This window comes from Urocitellus parryii, chromosome 4, assembly GCF_045843805.1.
Source record: "Urocitellus parryii isolate mUroPar1 chromosome 4, mUroPar1.hap1, whole genome shotgun sequence".
Classification (NCBI taxonomy): Eukaryota; Metazoa; Chordata; class Mammalia; order Rodentia; family Sciuridae; genus Urocitellus; species Urocitellus parryii.
The window spans coordinates 173,237,630-173,261,522 of NC_135534.1; the positions used below are offsets into that span (position 1 = coordinate 173,237,630).

General features: G+C 43.5%; 1 protein-coding gene across 3 annotated transcripts in view; it reads right to left on the reverse strand.

Annotated features, from left to right (window-relative positions):
• Positions 1–13,750, reverse strand: part of B4galt1 (beta-1,4-galactosyltransferase 1) — a 51,489-nt gene extending 37,739 nt beyond the window's left edge. For all 3 annotated transcript variants that reach the window (XM_026387882.2, XM_026387881.2, XM_026387883.2), the window contains exon 1: positions 13,142–13,750. In XM_026387882.2, coding sequence (XP_026243667.2) covers positions 13,142–13,553 — 412 coding nt within the window. In that variant the 5' untranslated portion in view covers positions 13,554–13,750. The remainder of the gene's footprint in view (positions 1–13,141) is intronic.
• Between the last annotated feature and the right edge of the window lie 10,143 nt (positions 13,751–23,893).

A 23,893-nucleotide genomic window follows, 5' to 3' on the forward strand; every position in this document is an offset into this window, starting at 1 on the left:
ATTGCCAGTAGGCTCTAAAGACTATGTGGGCTTGAATTTCCCTGTAAGCGCAATCCTGGTTCTCAGGGGACCCACTGATAACTATCCCAGTGCCACATGGCTGGCCCTAGTGGAGGCAGCAAGCACTTCAGTGTTCCACTGAATTAGACCATTTAACCATATTGGGCAGGACTGCTTGGCTACATCAGCACTCCTACACAGGATTATGATCCAAGGAGCACTGAGCTCAATCCTTTATCTCATTTCATTGATAGGTAAACTGAGGTACAGAGAAAGGACACAATTTCTCCCAGATTACTCAGTAGGTTTGGCCACAAAGCTGAACCTTAGGGCTTGGCATCCTAGATTCCAACACCAGCCCTTTGGTAGAAAACAGAAAACAGAAGGCTACCAACAGGCCAAGGCCTTGGGTTTTCTATTATTACATGGTATACAATCAGACTGAGCTCACCTACATCCAGCTTCTATGTTTTATTTTAAACCATATACCTTCTTGCCTCTTGAGATTCCACCAAACATCCAATGTGTCCTTCCAGCTTTGCTTCCTAACTACTTGGCTGTCTGTGTCCTCTCCCTGGAATACTGACAAATTTTATCTATCTGGAGAAGGGAAGACTGTGGGCAGCCACAAAATCCTGGCACACTTGACACATGGCAATACATAACTCCAAGTTCCCAGCATTGTATATCCAATAAGATAGAGCCCTTCTCCTTTGGCCTAGAGTAGGTCTGTCCATATGGGCCAGGCCACAATCTCTACTAGTAGCTGGCTCTGAGCTACTCTCTGTCCCTAAGCTGTGGTCACAACTTCACACCTCTCCTTTCCCTCTTGACTCTGCCCCTGAAGCAGGTGAAAAAAACTACATTATACTGTGTAGCCTAAGGGACTAAAGGTGTGCTTTCTGTGCCCAAGGGAATGAGTTAGGCATTGATCAAGAGATATGCAGAGTGATAATGTGATCCTATGCCTCACCTATTCAATTCTCTTATTCTTCAAGGGTAAGATATTATCTCCCCAGCTTTAAGCAGGACAAAAATCTCACCCTAAACCCCAAGGAACAATATGCTGAACAGCAGCTCTGACATGATTCAATGGATCCAGAGTGGCTTGTTAAATTATAATTGAACTGTGAATTCAGTAGAAGAGAGGATATATGAAATGAATATAAGATGAAAGGAGTGGCTGTTGGATCTGTAATTCTGTGGTAATTGAAACACTGACTCTACAATCATTCTATCACATTTGCAATTCAGCAGGTTCCTGTTAGTATGCAAAAGAAGCCCATGAATGTGAGGGATTGTCTACAAGGACAGAACTGATTTCATATTTCATATTTGATTTCTTTGGGCTATTGGATCAATTTATTTTTATCCAGTATAATGTAAAAGTCTGTCATTTGGACCCTGTGGAGTTCATCCACATGGGTTAAATGATGAGGCACCTGAGCTAGCCCATTAGTACCTAACATGGCTTCTATGGACAGCTACATGCAGTTTTTCCAGCAACCAAGCCATGAAAGTTTAGATCAATATTAAGTCAGATTTTAAAAGCCCATTCTATAAGTTTGGCTCCACATATAAAGGAAGAAGGAAAGTTCTTATATGTAAGTCAAAACTTGTAAAGTTACGTGGGGTGTTGAAAGAATCAGAGTTAAGGCTCCTTTCATGGATATTGAGTGACCTCCAATGGAACTACCCAGATTTATGTCTACAAAAGTCACAGCATCCAGCTTAGGAAATAATTTCCTTTCCCCCTCCCCCACCCCCCATCCCCAGGCTGGAAGTGTCCATGTGAGGCTCCAGATAGTTTCAACTCTCCCTCAGAATCCACATTCTTTAAAAGCCAGGAATTTCCAACTTCAAGAGTGTGAATGATTCCAAACCTCAATAGCAGTATGAACTGATGCTGTTAAGAATGACCATAGAAATTCCTCTCCAGAAATTTACCTCAAGAAGTAATTCAATTGGAACAAAGAGTTGTACCCTAGAAAAATCTGTGTCATTATTATCTATGGTAGTGAAACTTGGAATGTATGGTAAAGGAAAATGATAAGGAATAAAGAGACCAGACAACTGCAACAGAAGATAATTAGAATAATTATAAACAACATAATAGTTTAGAAGATGTTGGATAAAAGTAGCTGAATAGAAATGGTTTCATGCAAGTACTATAACACAATAAAAACATGCATTTGGAAAATAACAGCGAATTTTGTTAGAATTGTAGATAAAAAATTTTTAACATTTAATGTGGTAACATTCTATTTTCCACTAAAAATAGGAGAAAATCCTATAAAGCAAAAGCCAAAATCATCACTATAAGAATTATAGTAGAGGGGCTGGGGATGTGGCTCAAGTGGTAGCGCGCTCGCCTGACATGCGTGTGGCCTGGGTTCGATCCTCAGCACCACATACAAATAAAGATGTTGTGTCTGCCGAAGGAATAAATAAATAATTAAAACAAAAAAAAGAATTATAGTAGAGGCTGGGGCTGTAGCTCAGCAGCAGAGTGCTTGCCTAGCATGCGTGAGGCACTGGGTTCAATCCTCAGCGCCACATAAAAATAAACAAAATAAAGGCATTCTGTCCATCTATAACTACCCCTCCCCCCAAAAGAATTATAATAGTTATCTCCCTCCCCTTATTTAGTTTCTCTTGGTTTTAGTTACCCACTGTCAACTGAGATCTGAAAATATTAAATGGAAAATTCAAGAAACAAAATATTCACAAGTTTTAAATAACTTTTTATTATAGCATATTATTAGAGTTGTTCTATTTTTACTTGTAGATATTATTAATCTCTTACTATGAATTTAGAAATTAAGCATTCTCAGAATATCTTGGATCATATATTATGGCATCACTACTATCAATAATAAACAACAGCCAAGAGCACAGTGGCCCACACCTGTAATCTCAGCTATTCAAGAGGCTGAGGCAGAAGGATCCCAAGTTCAAGGCTAGCCTGGACAACTTAGCAAAACCCTGTCTCAAAATAAAAAATAAAAAGTACTGGGGCTATAGCTCAGTTATAGAATGCCAATCCTCAGTACCAAAAACAAACAAACAAACCCCATATATTCAGAGCTACTTGTTGGGCATTGTTATTTTAAGCCCTTTCATAGCTACTACCTAAACTTCACAACTATGAAATAGATACTATTATTAGCTCCATTTTATAGGCAAGAACACTGAGGCATGGAGAGGATAAAAAGCTTCTCAAACTATATAGTAGCTTGTGTGATAGAAACATTCCCAGTACTATTACTATGGGTCATTAACTTGCTGAAATCTTTAAGGTCATTCACTTTATACCTACTTAGAGGTAATAAAATTCTATATACAGCCAGGTGCACACCTGTAATCCCAGTGGCTTAGGAAACTGAGGCAGGAGGATTCCAAGTTAAAAGCCAGCCTCAGCAACTTAACAAGGCCCTAAGCAACTTAGTGAGACCTTGTCTCAAAATAAAGAAATAAAATGGGCTGGGGCTATGGCTCAGTGGTTAAGCTCCCACCCCACACCCCTACCCCAGGTTCAATTCTTGGTTAAAAAAAAAAAAAAATCCAGTAGAAGCTTCACCATAAGAGCTCTGAAAAAGGGAGTATGGGTAGGTGGGTAGGTAGGTAGTGAGCTTCAGGAGGAATTTCAGAGACTTTTTGTATATCATGCTCAGATCACCCAAGTTTCAGAAAGGCAAATGAACTAAAGAATTCTACACTTGCCTAAAATGATATGATGAATTAAGAGAAACACAAGGACCAAGACTTGGAATCCTCACCCAGGGGCCTTTGAGGCTTGCCCCTACCTTCTGGATACTATGAAATCTCCCTTCTCCGGCTGGGGTTGTGGCTCAGTGGTAGAGTGCTTGCCTCAAATGTGAGGCACTGGGTTCGATTCTCAGCACTACATATAAATAAAAAATAAAGGTCCGTCAATAACTAAAATGAATAAAACAAATAAAATTTAAAAAAGAAGGAAAGAAATCCCCTTTCTCTGTGGCTCTCATCCTGTACTTGCCACACCAACTTCTTTCTCTTTTATCATCTGCTTCCTCTGCCTTCATTTCTCTCCCTCTTCAGCCCTTTGGATAACTGTGAAACAGCTGAAACTTCAGCTGTGTGACTGCAACTAAAAGCAATCTCAAGTGACCTTCAGCAATAGACCCCTGCCCTTCCCAACAAGTGAGACAATTCAAATATATTTACAGGCAGGGATGCCAAAACTCAGTGTTTAGAAGGGAGGCTCTTCATTTTGACTCTGGCCATGGCCCAGACCATATATTTGACTCCCTGAACTTCCTAAGTACCTTCAGAGCACCCAAGTCTTCCTCTCTCTGACTACACTGCATTGCCAGAGTGTCCATCAAAAGGGGTTTCCAAGAACAGGGGTCAGTCCTCGTTTATATCTTTCTCCCATGCTTCATATAGCATAGTTACCAATAAAACTTTGCAGAATAAGCAAATCAGTCTATTCATTGTCTTCTTGGGTCCCCTAATTCTAACCATTCTTGGCCAGGCAGAGATTCTGTTCAGGCTGTCTAAAGTACTCCTCTGAAGCCAGCAGCTACCCAACACCTGAACACTAAGTCTCGATGCTCCTGTAACAGAAATATCATCTTCTCTGAGCCCCCCTTAACTCAGAGTCCTTTCCTGTTATTTCTCAAGCTGGTGGTGTTCTACCACACCAACAGCAGCTGTGTGATTCAGGATGTCAAAGGCAAAAGGACATTATGCAAAACAGGAAGAAACTTATACAGAAAATGCTAACGACATTTTTAGAATGCACCCTGTCATAGGGCCAAGCAATTATCACACCCCTGCCAGGGCCCCTCCCCATGACAAGGCCCATTTGGTGAGGCATGAAAGCCTGATCTCAGACTCTATGGGTCATGCTGGTCTGAAAGAACCCTGCCCCTTCCCCCAGTGCAGCCTAACTCCCTAGGCCTTGTGCCAAATGACCCCTGTCAAATTCTCAATAATAAATCATACCTCAGAAGAGAATTTGCTCCACTGAGGACATTCAAAATGGAATCATTTCAAAATATACTCCCTGGGAAAAGCCAGGTCCACCAGTCTATGGCTTTATTGATCTAACCCACTAAGTCCCCACCGAGAAATAGGCTCTTCTGGTCTCTGAAATTTCTCCCTAAGAGAATTCCTGGAAACCTAAAGGTTCCCACTCCATGGCCCCTACCCGGAACTCAAGAACACGTGGAAATTGAAAAGCTGTGCTGTATGTGTCAGAATCTGATTTGGTAGCTTTCCCCCAACCCTCCTGTGTGTCACATCTCAGTGATGTCAATAGCACTGGCTTAGCTCACTGTTATGAACCCAGCACCCAGCCCCAAGCGCAGCAAACCACATAGGCCTAGCCCAGGATTTGGCTGCTAAGAAAACAAACGGGGAAGTTACTAAGAAAGCATCACTCCTACTGATTCTGTTCACAGCAGATCTCTGCTCCGCCTGATCCTAAAATCTGGTCTGGCACTCTGGCCCTCTGCCCCTGCCCCCAGGCACTTCCTGGACCTAGTTTCCTTTTTAATCAGAATTCAACACACACTATTCAGCAATAGGCAATATTCATCTGCCAGCACTAAGCAAATCTGTAATTTTTGATGGGTCTATCCCTCTGTAAGACTGTTTAAAAACCTAGCCCTTCACAAAAAGCATTTACCCTTTTTTCCTTTTTAGAAAATTCTTCAAAGAAACCAACAACAACAAAAAAACACTAAAATTTTTGCACAGTCTTTATCATACCACTAAGAAAAAATAAAAACTACATATGTGTGTGGGTTCAACAAAAGCTGAGTGAAATAATTCTCAGCTGAAATAAAATAATACTGTTTTTTATGATTTTTTTAAAGGCATAGGACCAAGATTGTGACTGAATCTCAAGTGAAAAATGCTGAATACCATGCTAACCATGTGAATTTGGACCAGTCTATCTGTTCACCTATAGAGAAATCAACCATATTCTCAAACATGTGCAAGAAAAAGACTAATAGGGCTGGGATTATGGTTCACACTTATAATCCCAGCTACTTGGAAGCCTGAGGCAGGTGGATCCCAAGTTGGAAGCTAGCCTGGCAATTTAGCAAGACCCTGCCTCAAAATAAAATTTTCAGGGCTGGGGATGTGGCTCAAGCGGTAGCGCGCTCGTCTGGCATGCGTGCGGCCCGGGTTCGATCCTCAGCACCACATACCAACAAAGATGTTGTGTCCACCGAGAACTAAAAAATAAATATTAAGAATTCTCTCTCTCTCTCTCTCTCTCTCTCCCCTCTCTCACTCTCTTTAAAAAAATAAAATAAAATTTTCATAAAGGGCTGGGGATGTAGCTCAGTGGTATAGCACACCTGGGTTCAATTCCACACATGAGGAAGATGATGGGGAGGGGAGCAGTAGGAGACAGGATAACGTGTTTCTCTTAGGTGATAGGAATATGGGTGTGCTTTTGTTTCTTTCAACTTTGCAAATTATTTTTGATGAGCCTGTTTTACCACCTGCCTCCCCATCAGCTGGGGATCAAACCCAGGGCCTTCTACCACTGTCCTACATCTCCAGCCCCTGCAGTGCTTTTTACAAAAAGAAGGAAGAAATTATCCCCACCCACACTCCAAAATAAAAGGTAAAGCAAAGCAAGACCCAACATCCCAGTCTCAACATTTCTGTCAGGCAAATCATTCTCCTCTCTAGGTTTTGTGAGGGGCTTGGGAGCGGTGGCTAGGGAAAGAGCCACAAAGCACACCCAGACCAGACATTAAACTGTTGCCAATGAATTTAACAATAGTCACTTATATAGCCCTTGGTCTCCATTTGTGGAGGGAGGGGTAGGCTGAGGCCAAGCTGAACAGTAGAACCTGAAACAATAGGTGACTCACCTTCTCAGTTTTCTATGGACAAATCCCTTAAGGCTACATTGACCCCGCCAAACCTGTCCCTCACCCCCAATCCACCACAACCCTCCAAGCTGGAGGTCTGTGACTTCCACAACAGGATCTTAATATCTCTGCTCAGGCCTCACCTTGCACTGCATAGTCCCAGTTAAGCAGCTAAGGTCTTTACAGTCACAACCACAGTCTGGCTCTTAGAAACCCTCACCAAGTTTAGGGACAGAAGAGGCCCCATGGAGGTCACTGAATCCAATCTCATATCTTGTTAACTCCCATAGGAATCAAGATCTAGGTGGCTAACCAGAGACCACACCAGGATCTACCAGACCAAATGTAAACATGTCATAGTTCCAGATTCCAAAGGATTTATGTCCAAAGGGAGTTTATTTGTCTTAAGCAACTCTATTGCCACTCCACTGGAAAAGAAAAAAAAAAAAAAAAAAACAGACTTTCCAGGTGGATATGGATTTGTATAAAATTCTCATCTCCATCTCTAGGCAGGAATAGTCAAGGAATAAGGCACAGAAGGTACTAGGTAAAGGGGCAGTGGGGAAATCACCAGGTTTGACCACAGAATAACTGGGCCTTTCACTCACAGAAGTAGCCCAAGGGGATGAGCCTGCTAACTTTGCTCCCAAAGACTGAATGGTCCCCAGGATGGAATCCAGGGACCAATGCTTGAACTGCCTTGGCATTAACTACCCCATCATTCCCAGCCCATAAATTAGCCTGGTTCCAGCCTGGAAACCTCTATCCTGCTGCTACCCAAAGACCATAATACCCAGGTATATGGATGTTGATGTCTCATTATAATCATCATAAAGCAGCAAGTTAAGATTACCCAGCAAGAACTAATTCATAGCTTCAGAAATTAGAGGAAATTTTTCATACAATCAAAACCAGAAGGGGAGAACTTTGATATTTACCCTTGAGTTGCTCAAGGAATAAAAGGTGTGGGTTAGGGAGAGGAAAAGGGGTAAAACACACACACACACACACACACACACACACACACACACACACACACACACCACTTTGGTTTCCCTAAATGACATCAAAACTCTAATTATATCTTCCTTGCCTAAACTAGGAGTACCTACAGGGGAGACATTTTGTTTTCTTTGTAGCTCTAGTGTTCAACATAGTCACAGTAAAGATACATGTTGTAACTGAATGAAGTTACCAGGTGCCTTTGCCATAAAGAACTCCATGTAAGACCTTCCAGGTGGACCTGAGGTAGGACTGTAGGGATAAAGTTTAAACTGCTGATGGAAAGGGACTGAATAATGTATGATAAAGATAAATGGTAAGGGGCTGGGACTGGGCTCAGCGGTAGGGCCCTTGCCTGGCATGTGTGAGGCACTGGGTTCAATTCTCAGAACCACATACAAATTAATAAAATAAAGATCTACCAACAACTAAAAAAAATTTTTTTTTTCAAAAGAAAAAAGATAAATGGTAAAAGAGCCTCCCCAATTACATTTCCATTGTTCAAGATTAAAAACAACAACAACAACAACAAGAAAAATATCAGGCTGATGCAAGCAGATCTTGCACAATACCTTGACCAAAAGTAACTGGGACCCTCATTTAAAAGCATTTTCATTACCCGGGCACATTGGTGGCACCTGCCTATACAACAACTTGGGAGGATGAGGCAAAAGGATCATAAATTCAAAGTCAGCCTCAGCAATTCAGTAAGGCACTAAGCAACTTAGTGAGACCAGGACTCTAAATAAAATATTAAAAAGGGGGCTAGGGATTGACTCAGTGATTAAGCACTCCTGGGTTCAATCTCTGGTACCAAAGAAATAAATAAATACATTTCCATGTTAAAAGATACAGGAAGGGGTCACATTTTTTACAGTGTGCACAAACCCATTAAGTGATTTGCAACATAATCATGAATATTGCTATGTAACTATAAATATGCAAATTCATGATCCACCCTTTGTTTACCCTTTGACTTCCTTGTCACTCTATCTATGGAGTGGCCACTTTGCTGTCTGGCAATTGTTACTTTAATCAATGCAATAAATAATTTTAACCTTCTCTTTGCTAGCCATGTTTGATTTCTTTCCTGCAACAAACTGAAGGACCTGCTGGGCCACAGACAGACACAGATACACCTTGCAAGGATCAGGCTGCCTCTGAGCCTCTGCACTAGGTGTGTATTGGGCAATACCTTAGGGAAGAGCATTGGAGAGTCCATTCGTGGGATATTATGGTCCAAGAAGCCATAGTGTGAATCCAATCCCATATTTGACTCTTGTTTCCCCATGCCCCAAAGAGCACCTGATTTATCTGAGGCCCTACTACAAAAGGAAAGAGGCTGGGGCTGGGGCGTAGCTTGGGGGTAGGGTGTTTGCTTAGCACATGTGAGGTCCTAGGCTTGATCCCAAGCACCACAGGAAAGGAGAGAGAGAGAGAGAGAGAGAGAGAGAGAGAGAGAGAGAGAGAGAGAGAGAGAGAGAGAGAAGAAGAAGAAGAAGAAGAAGAAGAAGAAGAAGAAGAAGAAGAAGAAGAGAGGAGGAGGAGGAGGAGGAGGAGGAGGAGGAGGAGGAGGAGGAGGAGGAGGAGGAGGAGGAGGAGGAGGGGGAGGGGTCAGGGAAGGCTACCATGCTTGTTTAAGAGTCTGGGATAAATTACAAACAGAGATGACTGTCATTAGGCTATATAGGGAAAAGCAACCAGGTCTGACCTCAAAAGTGAGTCAGATGGTCAGGGAAGGTATTTCTGAATCTCAGTCTATTAGATAATGAGTATCTGTATATATGTCAGTAAATTACTTTCCTCAGGAAAAAAAGTAACAGAATAAAACTGGCTTGAAGGACTGGTTACCAAAGCCCAAAGCTGCAAGATATGAACTTAGGTAAGGGACTCTCACTTCCTGGATGAGATACCACCCCAACGCAGAAGGAAATGAAACTCCAAGATTCATTCTTCAAATAGGAAAAGACAGCCCTTCCCAAGTTTCAAAGTACACTGTGATCTGGGGAGGCTACCCAGGGCCATATGTATATGCATGCACATTGAGGCAGGGGGCAGGGAGGAGCATACAGGTAGAAAAACACCTGAGAGCAGAGACCTAGCAAACGCTTCACCTTCAGGGGGCACAAACTGTGGCAGAAGCTATGTCTTCATAAACACCAGGGAAATTGGTTCATGAACAAGCACTCTCCTGGGCCCTGGCTACCTGCCATTTGCTAGTCCTGATTCCCAGTTCTAGATCAGACCCTTCCCTTTTAAACAAATCAAGAGGATCTCCTCAAAGCACAGCTGGGCAAGAGGGGCCTCTGGAATTCAAGCAATCCAGAACTCACTCCCTGCCCTCTTGAGGGAACTATGCCAAATACTCTAAACCCCAGCTGAGCCCCCAGGCCAGCCCTGCCTCCCCCAACCAGTTCAGCCTTATGTGCTGCCCACCTTCCCCCACACCAACCCTCTCTGGGGCTGTCTGTGCCACAGCCAGTCAAGTCATGTTGAGCAGCCGCCAAATCTGAGCAGAGATAAACATTCCGGGAAAAGAAACGCAAAACTGCTGCTCCTCCCTTCTCAGGCAAACACCCAGGTGGCCAGAAGAGAGCCTCAGTGCCAGGGTCAGTGGAGTAGATCCTGCAAGGCCCCCTAAGTGCTTGAGACAGGACTAGGGAAAGAAGCCCAACTACTAGGGAGATTTCCCTTAGGAAAGCTGTAGGACTCCCCAGGAAAGGCCCACCTCCCCTCTGTAGCACTCACTTCCAGGGGGGCCTCACATTAGTCAGTACTATGGCTCCAAACATTACAACCTGCCCCAAGTCAAAACAGATGGCATACGTGGAGGCAGGATTCTAACCCAAGCCTATCTAAAGATTGCATTGCTCTGACATCCCAGCGTCACATCAGTGACCCATAAGCCCAGTCTAGTGCCTTTCTGCCTCAAACCCACCAGATTTCAGTTGGGAGGGACTGAAGTATCTGGCCCAGATCTCTGGACACTAAAGTAGAGCCAAGTTGGAGAAAGGAACTGCAAGTAGTGAAAAGGCCACAACTCTAAACCCCACGGATGCTTTCTCCCACCAACCTCAAAACCACCCCGCAAGGACTTTGACTGACACCTGCCCAAGTGAACAGATGGGCTCAACTCCCCTAACCCACACAGAATCAGGCAGACTTTCAGCTTTTTGAAGGCCCTTCCTGGAGAGGAACCTCCATTCCAAGAGCTGCACCCAACCATTTAAATCTAAGGGTTCAATTAAAATGAAGAAAGGACAGCTATAGTCATTTCTGGGGTTGCTGCCTAGCAGCAGCCTAAACGTCACAGTCCCATGCAAGTCACATGAAGTCAGCCAGCCTAGGGCCTCTCTCTACACCCTCTAAAACATTATCTCACAGGAAGTCCTTTCAAGCAACCGATTTCAGAATCAATTTAGCAACACCAGTAACTGGTAAAATGCAGATCACCAGTGACACCATATTATAAAATAAAATAAAGCAGAGCTATGGTTATCACCATGTCTCCCATACCTTAATGAGAAAACCCAATCTAATAAACTTGGGGTACTTTTCTTTGATTTGCTAATTAATTTCTCTTTCTTTCTGCACAATGCCCAAGCAGCAATCAAAAACAAAAGCAAAACAAACAAAAACTGGGTTCTCTGTGGTCTGGGGACTCTCTCACTCTTCCTCCTTTTCTCTGCTGCTCAGAACCATCTCCATTGAGTGGGAGAAAATAGAACTACAAGGTCTAAAATCATATTACTATATTATTACTAGCAGCCACATACTGAGTTTGTACTATGTGTCATGAATTTAATGTACACAACCTCTTAGTCCTAAAGGGGTTAAGGTAAGCATCGACAACCCCATTTTACACGTGAGGATAAAAAAATCTATAACATGCCTGAAGTTAAACATTTAGCAGTAGGGCAGAGTCTGCTTAATTTTATGAACTACTCTGTTTCCCAGATTAACCACCAAGTCTGAAGGAATTCAGTTTTCTGCATTAAGAAAGTTCTCTCATTACCACAGTTCATGTTTGACTAATTCCAAGCAGTTCCTCCCAAACTTGGTATTAAAATATTGAAGTAATTATTGGAGAAATTGAGCAAGAGCAAGTAGGAAGGCCTGCTTTGCCAGGGCGCTCTGGGAACGTGACAGAGCTTTTGGCAGGATGCCTGCCAGGGCCCCTAGCTCAGAACAACATTCTCTAAAACCTGGCATTAGAAATAAGCAACCACCTGTCTGGTAACCCTGGAAGCAACCTGTGGCTGCTTCAGGCCTGCAGGCCTGTGGGTTACAGGTCAAAGAGAGGCTCAGGCTAAGTTAATTGTCCTTTTAACTTAAGGAATGCAAACCCACCTACTCAAGGTCCCTGCCCACACTGAAACAGGCTAGAGGCCAAGACTCAGATCATCTGGGCAAGTAGTACCAGGAAGGGGCAACCCCAGGCTGACTGGTTACATTTTAGCCCTCCAGCCCCCAAGATACACAAGCCCTCTATCCCCAAAGAGGTCCTGCTCACTTAGGTTTCAGAGAAACTACAGGAGGAGGAAGCTGGGGAGCCCCCATTCCCCCAGAAGGGCCTCAGGCCAGGGATCTACACAGAGGAGGAAATGAACACAATAGTGACAACTTACTGAGAACGTACCCTCATTAATTAAATCTTTATTTACACTGTTTTGTTTACTCTTCCAAAGCAACCTCCCAAATAGGTACCATTTATTATCTCCATACACCAGAAGAGAAACCGATGTTTAGAGAAAAGTAACTTGCCCAAAAGTTCGGGAGAAAACTTAATCTACACTCAGGAGTGGCTCTATGAAACGACAGATGTGAAGGAGTAGGTAGACTCTCTTCCCTACTCGGAGCCTCACTGTCAGTCCTCCAAACTGGAGTGGGTTTCTCTGAGCTGCCTGGAAGTTCCTACCAGAGTGAGCATGGCAAGACTGCTCCAAGCCCTAAGCAAACTCAAACTACAAAACCCTGAACCTGGGGCCAGAAAGGGACGTCTTCAAGGCCTTCTTTGGTTCAGAGGCCAGAGGGGCCTGAGGGCTTCCCTATAGGGTACTTCCCCACCCTGCAAGAATCCCCCCATGGGACACCACCCAAGCTCTCCCACCCATCCGGCCCGAGCCTCTCTTTGAGATAAAGCATTCTTATCCGGAACAGGGAGGCTAACAGTCGTGGAAGAGGGAATGTACTAAGGATCCCGGTCCCGAAATTCCGGGGGAGTCCCTCTCTTCGAACTGGTGCACCCGAGTTCTTACCGAGCAGCGGGGACTCCTCAGGGCAAGCAGGCAGCGACAGTGCTGAGGTGGAAGACACTGGGGCCGAAGTCAAGTTACTCGCGAGACCAGGGCCAGAATTTGCACCAGGGCTGGAGTCGAGCCCCGGGCGAGGCTCAGAGGAGACGCCTAAAGGAGGCGGCGGTCGGGCCCCGCCGGGCCGGAGCTCCCCGGAGGTCTGCCCGTTGGAGGTGGCGCCGTTCGAGCCGCCCTGCAGCGATGTGGAGACTCCGACCAGCTGGGGTAAGCGGCTCAGGTCGCGACCGGCCAGGTAGTAGACGAGGGTGACGCCGAGGTGCAGCGCGCAGACGGCCACGAGCAGGCGGCAGGCCCGCTGCAGGGACGCGCCGGGCATCGCGGCGCTGCCGCCTAGAAGTGGCTCCCGAAACCTCATCTTCCCGCCGCTGCTTTAAGAGGGGGGTGGGCTACGGGCGGAGAGGGCGGCCCGCCTGCGGGCCGCCGGCCAGGCGCTGCCAGACCGCGGCGACTGGGGGAGGGTCCAGAGGGGGCGGGGGCGAGGGAGCGCCGGCGGCTGCGGACGCTGACTCTTAGGGCGGTCGGACCCGGGAGCCACCCGAAGGGCGCCGGAGGCGCGGGCGGAGGCGGGGCGGGGCCGCCAGTGGGGGCGGGGCCGCGAGCGGGGTTTTCTGGTGAGAGGGAGAGGGCGGGGTCTCTGGTGGCTGGAGCGGAGGCGGGGCCGTCAAGGAGGAGCTGAGCTTCGGGGGCGGGGCGGCTCCCAAGGGGCGCGGCGCTCAGCTTTCCGCCCGCCGTCCCTGAAGCCCGAGGGTCGGACTTCGGCTTCTACGTCCTGCTGCACACCTCTTTCTTCCCGAGTTTTGGCCGTGAGGCTTAGGTCGCTATCAAGCCGCACCTCCTCTACCCGCCCCCCCCAGTCAAGCTGCCCTGGAGAGGCCCCGCCACTTCCTGGGGTACCCAAGGACTGGGGTGCGGGCTTAGGACTGCAGCGCGCCAGCAGAGAAGAGGGTAGAGAGGAAAGCTAGCGAGACGTAGTTTGCAGGGATTGGGGGCCCCGGCGGCTTTCCAGCCGATGGTCCTGGGTAGGCCTGAGGGGTGAAGAACGGGGGCAAGAAAGGTTGCCTGGGGAACTGGCTTCTACGCCGCGCGAGGAGTGGGACGGCGGCGGAGGGATTTTCCGTGGCGTTCGAAACCCCCTTATCTTAGCGTAACTGGGTCCTTGATGCCTTTGTGGGGGGACCAGTAAAAGGCGATTTACAGATCCTTGAAGTGAAGATAGTGGACAAGTTGGCATTACTCTCGCTTACTGTCGTGTGTGTAGAGAACCTCAGAGGCTATCCCAACTCAGTTCTGGGTGCAGGAGATACCTCCTCAAGTGCATACCATGTCTGGACACAAACTTTGAGTGGGAGAGTGGCTTCAATAATTCCCACAGTGGCGGGCTGAAGAACAGCCGTTTTTTACAATCTACACTGGGCTGGAACATAATTCTATGCAGTAGAAATTGTTCCCAGTTTACAGAGTTCAGGGCCCAGGGAGGTTAAGATCCTACAGCTGATGAGCAGCAGAACTCGGCTTCAAAACCCTTACACCTATGTTTACCCCCTTGTTGATTTGCACGCAAAGGCTGTGTGGGTGACTTTAACACTGAAGCCGCTGAACCTAGATTTGACCTATCTGGTGCTCGAGTGACCTCATCCCAGAGAAAAACTCATGTAGGTGCTGTCATTTATGTGGATAGGGAAGCTGAGGGGTTCTCGCAGCTAACTCAGAGGTAGGAAATGTTAGCAATGGCCATTACATTTTTGAAGAATTTACATATGCCATGAAATAGGTGTTGTTACTGTTTTCATTAAGTAGACGAGAAAACTGAGGCTGAGGTGTTGATACCTCGTTGGGATCATACAAAATCTATTTCTTCTCTTGACTTCCTGAACACCAGGCCCTCCAGATTCTCTTTATTTTCACTGGCCACTCTGTCTTTTGCACTTCTTTCCCAGTTGTTGAGGAAAGCCCCAGGCCATAATCCATGATTCTCTTTTCTGTCTTACTCTCACTTCCTAGAGGTGATTTAGAATATCTTTATGCAGATGACTGCAAAATGTCTCTCAAATCTCTTCCCTGACCTCCAGTCACATACCAGTATCTCAGATTCAACACGTCCTGCTCTAACAACCTAATCACTATATTCCACCCTCAGGAGTGGCACCATTGTTCATTCAGTTTCCCAAGAACAAAAACTGAAAGATGTCCTGGATATGCCTCTTATTCCCAAATGTCATTTCTAGTTCCTGGGTAAGTCTTATCAGTATACCTTCAAAATATCAGAGATCAGCTAGGCACAGTGGCCCACACCTGTAATCCCAATGACCTGGGAGGCTGAGGCAGGAGGATTGCAAGTTCAAAGCCAGCCTCAGCATCTTAGCAAAACCCTATCTCAAATTAAAAAGGGCTGGGATGTGGCTGAGTTGTTAAGTGCCCCTGGGTGGGTTCAGTCCCAGCAGCGGGCAGTAAGAATTTGTTAACTCTGCTGCAATCATTATGGTCCAAGCTACCATGATCTCAGCCTGAGTTCTCTAGTTCCTGGTTAATTGGTAACTCCTCTTACACCTCTTCCATACCTCTCCTCAGTCTTCCTTTCTTCCTGTTTCAGGCTTTTGTACTTTTTATTCACTTAACCTGAAACACTCTGTCATTGCAGCAGTCTGGCTGGGCACAATTCAGGAGCCACTTGTCAAAAGAAACGAACTTTATTTTTAGAACCACACACTGCACCACATAGCTCTTCAGGAAAAACCCTCAGAACCTAACTGCCACCACTGGCTTCTCCAAGCCTCTCAACCTCCCCCACTCCTTCCATTGGCTGGGTAGCGTGTGTGGAGCCAAAAAAGTCCCCCAATGAACAGCTCCCTGGTCTGAAAGGGCAGGGAAACAGCCCAATGAGCATCATTACAGAGGAGCCAATCAGTTGGCAGCTAGAAGTTGCTGGGGCCACTGTGAGCCAATCATCAGCTGGCAGCTGGAAGTTTGCTGGCAGCTGGAAGTTTGCTGGGGCCCCTTAGGCTGTGGCTCTCAACAGTCATATTTGAGTTCCTCACGTGCCACCTTATAAGAATGACCTTCTTGAACCCTCCTATGTAGAACAGCCTCCTGCCAAAATCTGCTTAACCAGCTTAATTTTTTTTCAAAGCAGGTATCAACATCCAACATATGTGTTTATTTTCTATGGTCACTTTCATTAGAAGACCAACTTCATATGGGCAGGAACTCTTGTCTCTTGCTCACTGTTAGAAAGTAGAAATGAGCCTGCACATAGTTGGTAGTTAATAAATATTTGTTAAGACATTTGGCAAATGAATACTTGTGAGTTTTGTTGTTTTTGAGCTTTTTGTGATGGGTAGTGGGGTGTTTTTGTGTTTGTTTTTGTTTGGGAGGTTATATTTTGTTTTTGTTTTGGTGGTGCTGGAAATAGAGCCAAGGGCCTCATGTGCACATGCTTGTGAATTAAATATATTCTACCAACACTAAACTGTACCCCCAGCCTTATGATCATTTTGATGTAGGATGGAGAAAATGGGGAAATTATAGATAAGTTATTTTAGGACACAAATTCAAGAGTTGTTTTCTAAGGAGTTAAGAAGGGTGAAACTAACCACAGCAGCCTATGCCTAGGGAAAATTCTGCCTGGCCAATGAGTGAGAATGAGGCAGATTCGTCCCCTGACTGAAACATAAGGAAAGGGGAAAATGGACATGTATCTTCTATAGGTATAGACATGCCAGGAGACAGTATTAAAGGAAAATTAGGGTTATAGACCTGTTCCAGGACCTTCTAAGACTAGGAATCAAGGAAAAGGAACACTTGCTAATTGTCCATCCCTCAAAAAAGTGCAGAATCCACTGAGGCCTGAGCAATAGTCTTTGATTCAAAGGTACTTGGAATCAGTAAATTTCTTACTTCCCAAAAGTCCAGAAACCTTCAAGACAACATTGTTGCTGGGTGTGGTGGTACACACCTGTAATCCCAAAGGCTAGGGAGGCTGAGACAGGAGAATAGTGAGTTCAAAGCCAGTCTCACAAAAGCAAGGCGCTAAGCAACTCAGTGAAACCCTGTTTCTAAATAAAATGCAAAATAGTGCTGGGGATGTGGGTTCATGGTCCAGTGCCCCTGAGTTCAATCCCCAGTGCCAAAAAAAAAAAAATTGTCTGGCTTCTAAATAGGAAGTAATATTTTTTTAAAAAAAGAAAGATATAGGCTCAGACAACCTTTTCCCCAACTGTCCTCAGCTCTTTCCACTCTCAACTTGTGTCAAGTGAAAAATTAACCCCATCAAGTAAGTGAGACACCTGGAGAAGTTGCAGAATTGTCTTGCCAAAACCTGGAGTCTGGGTTTGGTAATTGGCTCATCCAGTGCTCATCAGCCTAGAATCATCAGTTCCTCACTTCCCTTGCAGCTTGCTTTCAACCTCTTAATAGCCTTTCTCTGCCCTTTCACAGTGCCCTCATTTACACCTGTCAGTTTACATTTCTGTTTCGGCCTCATATGTCAGAAGGACATAGGACAGTAGCTGGCACATGGGAGACTTTTATCTCAAGATCTATTACAATATAACACATGACCCCAAAACTAAGTGTCTTAAAACAATGTCTCACAGTGAAGCAGTTAATTGGGCAGTTCTGCCTACAATAGTATTAGCTGGAACATGGGTACAATTGAAAGTTTCAAAGTGGCCTCACTTACAAGGCTGGTAATCAGTGCTGACTGGGAGCTCAGAATGGGTTGAGGGTCATGGGACCTTCATTTTCCCCAGTGACCTCTTCCCATAAACACTCTTCCAATGTATCTGCTTGGGTTTCCTCACATATTATGGAATATATTCCAAATAGGAGCATTTCAAGAACAAGACAAGAAGATGCAGATCTTTTAAGGCCTACCCTTAAGCATCACTTCTGTGAGCATTCTTTTTGTTAAAACAAGTTACAATACTTACCATGCACAGGGCCCTGGGTTCAATCCCCAGCACCTCAAAAAATGAATTAATGAATATGTACGTAAATACAAGTTTTAGGCAGTCTAGATTTGAGGGAAGTAAAAATAGACTATATCTTTTGATGGGAGGAGGGGCAAAGAATTAGCAGACATCTTTAATCTACCATCATTTGACCAGTAGCCATAAATATTTAGAATCTCCCCACACATAAATACATTGCTCTTCTCCAAAGATCCCCCAAGGGTGCGTCCCATTAAGATTTCAGGTGCAGAATTTCATTATCTAAATCAGCTCCAGGTATGGTTCCTAGGGACCTAAGAATCATAAAAATAAATTATCTTCTTGTTGTTGATGTTCTTCCTCTTCCTGAGCAATCCTGTGCAAAAGTCACTAGGTAGGGTTGAACAAGGTAGGAATCAAAATGGCATATGCAGTGTTTCAAAGCCAACCAAGAGGAAGAATCGGTGGGAAGCAGTTCAGCACAAGTGTTAATGCCCAAGCAGAGTAAAAAAGGCCATCCAAGGACCTGAGCATGGTAGGAGGACTTCTGGGAGATAGAGTAGTCCAGGATGAGTTGGGGCAAGGAGATTGTTAATTACAGGGAGACTGATTAAAAAGAAGCTATGTATATATGTGGATAAGGACAATCATCCAAGTCTCTAACAGAGAAATTGTTGTGAGTTTGTGGTTTTCAATTTAAAGATAGATAATGAAAGTAATACAGATGTAAAAGAATATATCCATCTTTCTCTTTCTCCCCACCCCTTGTGTGTGTGTGTGTGTATGTAAATAGAAAATACCCAACGTAATGAAAATATTTAGCATCCAAATCTTTATTTCTAAATACCATTCTCCAATAAAAAGACCTGGTTATCTTGGAGAAAAGGCTGAATCCAGGGACAAACCAGGGGTATTATAAAGTGAGCCTGGAAAATCTTGTGCCAGGAAGTAAAGAGATCAAAGGATGATGAGAATATGTCAAAAGAAAACAAAATTCGGGCTGGGGATGTGGCTCAAGCGGTAGCTCGCTCACCTGGCATGCGTGCGGCCCGGGTTCGATCCTCAGCACCGCATACCAACAAAGATGTTGTGTCCCCCGAGAACTAAAAAAATAAATATTAAAAAAAATTCTCTCTCTCTCTTTAATTTAAAAAATTAAAAATTTAAAAAAAAATTTTTTAAAGAGAGAGTGAGAAAGGAGAGAGAGAGAGAGAGAGAGAGAGAGAGAGAGAGAGAAAATTTTTAATATTTATTTATTTGTTTTTTTAGTTCTCGGCAGACACAACATCTTTGTTGGTATGTGGTGCTGAGGATCGAACCCGGGCCGCACACATGCCAGGCGAGTGCGCTACCGCTTGAGCCACATCCCCAGCCCAAGTGTAGAACAATTTGAGCACAAAAATAATGTGAATAGGAACAGATTATGACCAATTGAACAAAATAGGAAATTATGAGTCTATAGTAACATAAATGAAAGCTTGATAAGTAAAGGAATATTTATATAATTTCAAAGTATCACTCCATGAAATAATAATTTTGATGGGAAACATTAGAGAAATCCAAATTGTTAGCCATTTTATTAAATAATCATCATGAAATCTTCCAAAATGTCATAACCGCTCCCATTACAACTGAAGAAAAATAAAGAGAAATGATAATTAAATGTGATTCTAAAGTGAACCCTTTGCTGTACAGAATATTATTGGGAAAACCAATGAAATTTGAGCAGGGACTACAGATAGGATGATGGTAAGCTATAAATGTTAACTCCCTAATTTTGATGATTATATTGTGGTTATATTGGAAATATGCACTAAAAGATTTGGGGATAATAATCATGTCAAACTTGCTCTTGAATAGTTTGAAGATTATTTGTGCTAAACTTACAACTTTTCTATGAGTTATCTTTCTCCCACGTATCCAACATATAATGGGAAAAGAGGGGTAACTACAAGAGACATCACAATAGATACTCCCATTTAGAAAGGTGGTTAATAAGAGGCATATAATAGGCATTAGTAAATGTGAAAGCTGATCATGTACTTGTGGACAATTCCCTGGGCTCCAGTTTTGAGGTCAAGGAATGTGATTCTGTATGGCTCTTATCTCTTGCTTCTGAGCTCTTGGCTCCATCTTAGAGTTATTCTCCCTTTCCCTAAGAAACAGCCCTTGTTTGCAGCCAGTAACTTGTTCAAGATGATTCACTGGGTGCTCAATGTCCCCTTTTTATTTAAAACTGTCTTTGTTTATTTCTTGGGAGAAAAGCTGTGATTTTCCATGATTTTTTTTTTTTAAATTTCATTCCACTACATAAAAGACATACCCTCAAATCTCAGGAGAGGCCCTTCCCTTCTTTAGGCTGTGAGTCAGGGTTTTGTGGGACAAACCCTTAATATTTTTAGCAGTATTTTGTCTAGATAAGAACTTTAGGAGTCACTGTTTAAAATCTTTCTGAGATCTTAACAAAGGGTTTTACAGCCACATCCTGGACCCAGGAGCCAGTCTTACTGGGAGTGCCCTGGAATTCATTTTTCCTCTAGATTTTAATTTACTTTGAGCACTTTTTGCTGGTTATAGAAACTGTCCTGATCCCTCTGTAGTTCCCCCAATTTTTCTTCATACAGTATTTTTTCTTCCTGTACTGTACTTTTTCATAGGCAGCTAAAAGGAGTCAGTTACAACTTTGTGTATTTTGCCTGAGAATCTCCACCCCAAGGCCACAAATTGCTACATTAGAAATGTATCATTGGGCTGGAGATGTGGCTCAGCGGTAGCGCGCTCGCCTGGCATGCGTGCGGCCCGGGTTCGATCCTCAGCACCACATACCAACAAAGATGTTGTGTCTGCCGAGAACTAAAAAATAAATATTAAAAATTCTCTCTCTCTCTCTCTCTCCTCACTCTCTCTTTAAAAAAAAAAAAAAGAAATGTATCATCTATGTTAGTGCCTGTTAGCAATATGTAATCTAGATCTCCAATAACTTCCAATAACCTCCAATAACAACTTTCTCACTGGGCATGCATCATCTTCATGCATTCTTCCTCTAGGACTTTGAAAGCTTCTCCTTTTTTTTCTTCAGTATCAGGGATTGAACCCAGGGGCACTTAACCACTGAGCCACATCCCAAGCCCATTTTATTTTTATCCAAGTCAATACTGTATGTTTTAGGTTTTTGTTATGGAAGCACCCCACTTTCAGGTACAGTTTCTATATCAATTATCTATTGAAGGAGTTGGCAAACTAGGTCCCATTGTCAAAATCGGGCCCACCACCAATTTTTATTGGTGAAAATTCAGTAGAACTCAGCTGTGTTCTTTTGTTCGTATATTGTAAATGGTTGCTTTCATGATACAATGGCAGAGTTAAGTAGTTGTAACAGAGGTAATAAACCCACAAAGTCTAAAATATTTACTGATTTTTTTTTTTTTTGCAGTACTGAGAACTAAACCCAGAGCCTTCCTTGCACATTCCAGACAAATGCTATACCACTGAGCTCCATCCCCAGACCTATCTGATCTCTTTGAGAAAAAGTTTTCCAACCCCTGGTTTGTTTCTATAAAAAAGAAAACAAACAAACAAACAAAATGGCTACTCAAAAGTGAGTTTCTTAAAACAATAGCATTTTGTTGTTTCTTTTGATTCTATGCATTAACCAGGTTATTTTCTGCTTCACATAGTGTTAACTAAGATGATAGAAAGTCTGGAAGGTACAAATGGCCTCATTCACATGATTGAAAATTGGTGCTGGTTACCAGTGGGAAGCTAAATTGGAAGTGTTAGCTAGGTGTCTCAGTTCTCCCCCATGTGTGCCTCCACGTGGCAGCTTGGGCTTCCTCACAGATTGGTAGCTGAATTCTAAGAAGGAGCATTCTAAATGCACAGAGGGAAGGGAAAGATCTCTTTAGGCCAAGTCTTAGAAATTATATAGTGATACATCTGCCACATTCTGTTGGGCAGCATAAGTCACAGAACCAGCCCAGATTTAAGAAGAGAGGAAATAGATTCCACATATTGATAAAAAATGTAGTATCCATCTTACTTATTGCCATAATGAATATTACTTAGCAAATAACCATCAAATCTAAGTACCATACAACAGTTAAGCATTCATTTCTTGTGTGCCCATGGGTGGCTGGAACTGTTCTGCTTAAGGCTCTAGATCTGTTAGGTACATAGATGAGTCTACTCCATTTATAATGTCAGCCAAGGGCATGTTTTTCACGTGTTATTGACAGAAGCACAAATGAGGGAACAAAAACATATAATGCTTCATAATAAGGTCTCTGGTTGAAATGATCACCTCAACCAACATTCTGTCAGTCAAAACAAGTTGCATGACCACTCTAAGATTAATGGGTCAGGTAACTATATTGCCTCTAGTGAGAGGAACTTCAAAGTTACATGGCAAAGGATTGGACATAGGGAGCAGTCAAGAATTGGGGATAGTACAATTCTTCATAAAAAAAAAAATTCCTGGAGCTGGGGTTATGGCTTCAAGGTAGAGCACCTAGCACATTTGAGGTACCAGGTTCAATCCTCAGCATCACATAAAGATAAATAAATAAAGGTATTGTGTCCATCTACAACTAAAAAAAAAATTTTTTTTAATTTCCTGGATATAGTACTGAGAATTCTGCTCACAATTTGCAAAACTGCTGGCCTGTATACCTTCCATTTCCTGCTCTTCCCATGCTACCCTCAGGACTTGTTCAGATTTCAGAATTACAGAGAATATAAAGGACATCAACTCCACTTTTATCCAATAATGAATTTCCATGTATAACATACTCTTTGAGAGTTCATCCAGCTTTGTGTGCATACCTCCATTGACAGGAAGCTCACTATATCATAACTTAGCTCCATTGTTGATATCACTGATCTAGCTATCAAACATTCTTATATTAAGTTATAGTATTTACTAATGATACAAGGTCTATTCCTTGGAGACAGAAAATGAACTGAATTATCTTCTAGATGATCTCCGAGTTATTTAAAGAGATTGGCTATGTGCCTTCTCCCCACTTGAAAACAATTTCTGTGTAAGGTGGTAATACCTATTATTGCCACTATTCTTTACTCTTCATGCTTCATGGTTGAGTTTCTTCTCTGTCCTGGTCATTCTTCGATCAAGCTTTGACTACCTGGGCATTAAGTAGTACCTAGGACCAAATGCATCATTCCAGCTGAGGTGTGAGCAATAGAATGGAATAGGACCATCATCTCCATTGCTCCAAATATTGTACTTTCTTCAGTGCCTTTCAAAACAACATTCACTTTTTTTTTTTTTAGAATTTTTTTTTTAATAATTATTTTTTAGTTTTTCTTTTTCAGCGGACACAACATCTTTGTTTGTATGTGGTGCTGAGGATCTAACCCGGGCTGCACACATGCCAGGCAAGCGTGCTACCGCTTGAGCCACATCCCCAGCCCTCACTTTTTTTTTTTTTAAGTGCTGAGTATCAAACCCAAGTTCTTACTGAGCAAGTGCTTTAACCATGAATTACATCCCCAGTCCTACATTCACTTCTTTTTTTTTGGTACTGGGGATTTAACCCAGGAGTGTTTGACCACTGAGCCACATCCCCAGCCCCCTTTTTTCTTTTTCATTTTAATAGAGGGTCTCACTAATTTGCTTAAGGCCTAAGTTACTGAGGCAGCTTTGAACTTGCAATCTTCCTGCCTCAATCTCCCAAGTCACTGTGATTATGTGTGCACTATCATGCCCAGCAACATTCACTTCTTTTTTTTTTTTTTTAAACTTTTTTTT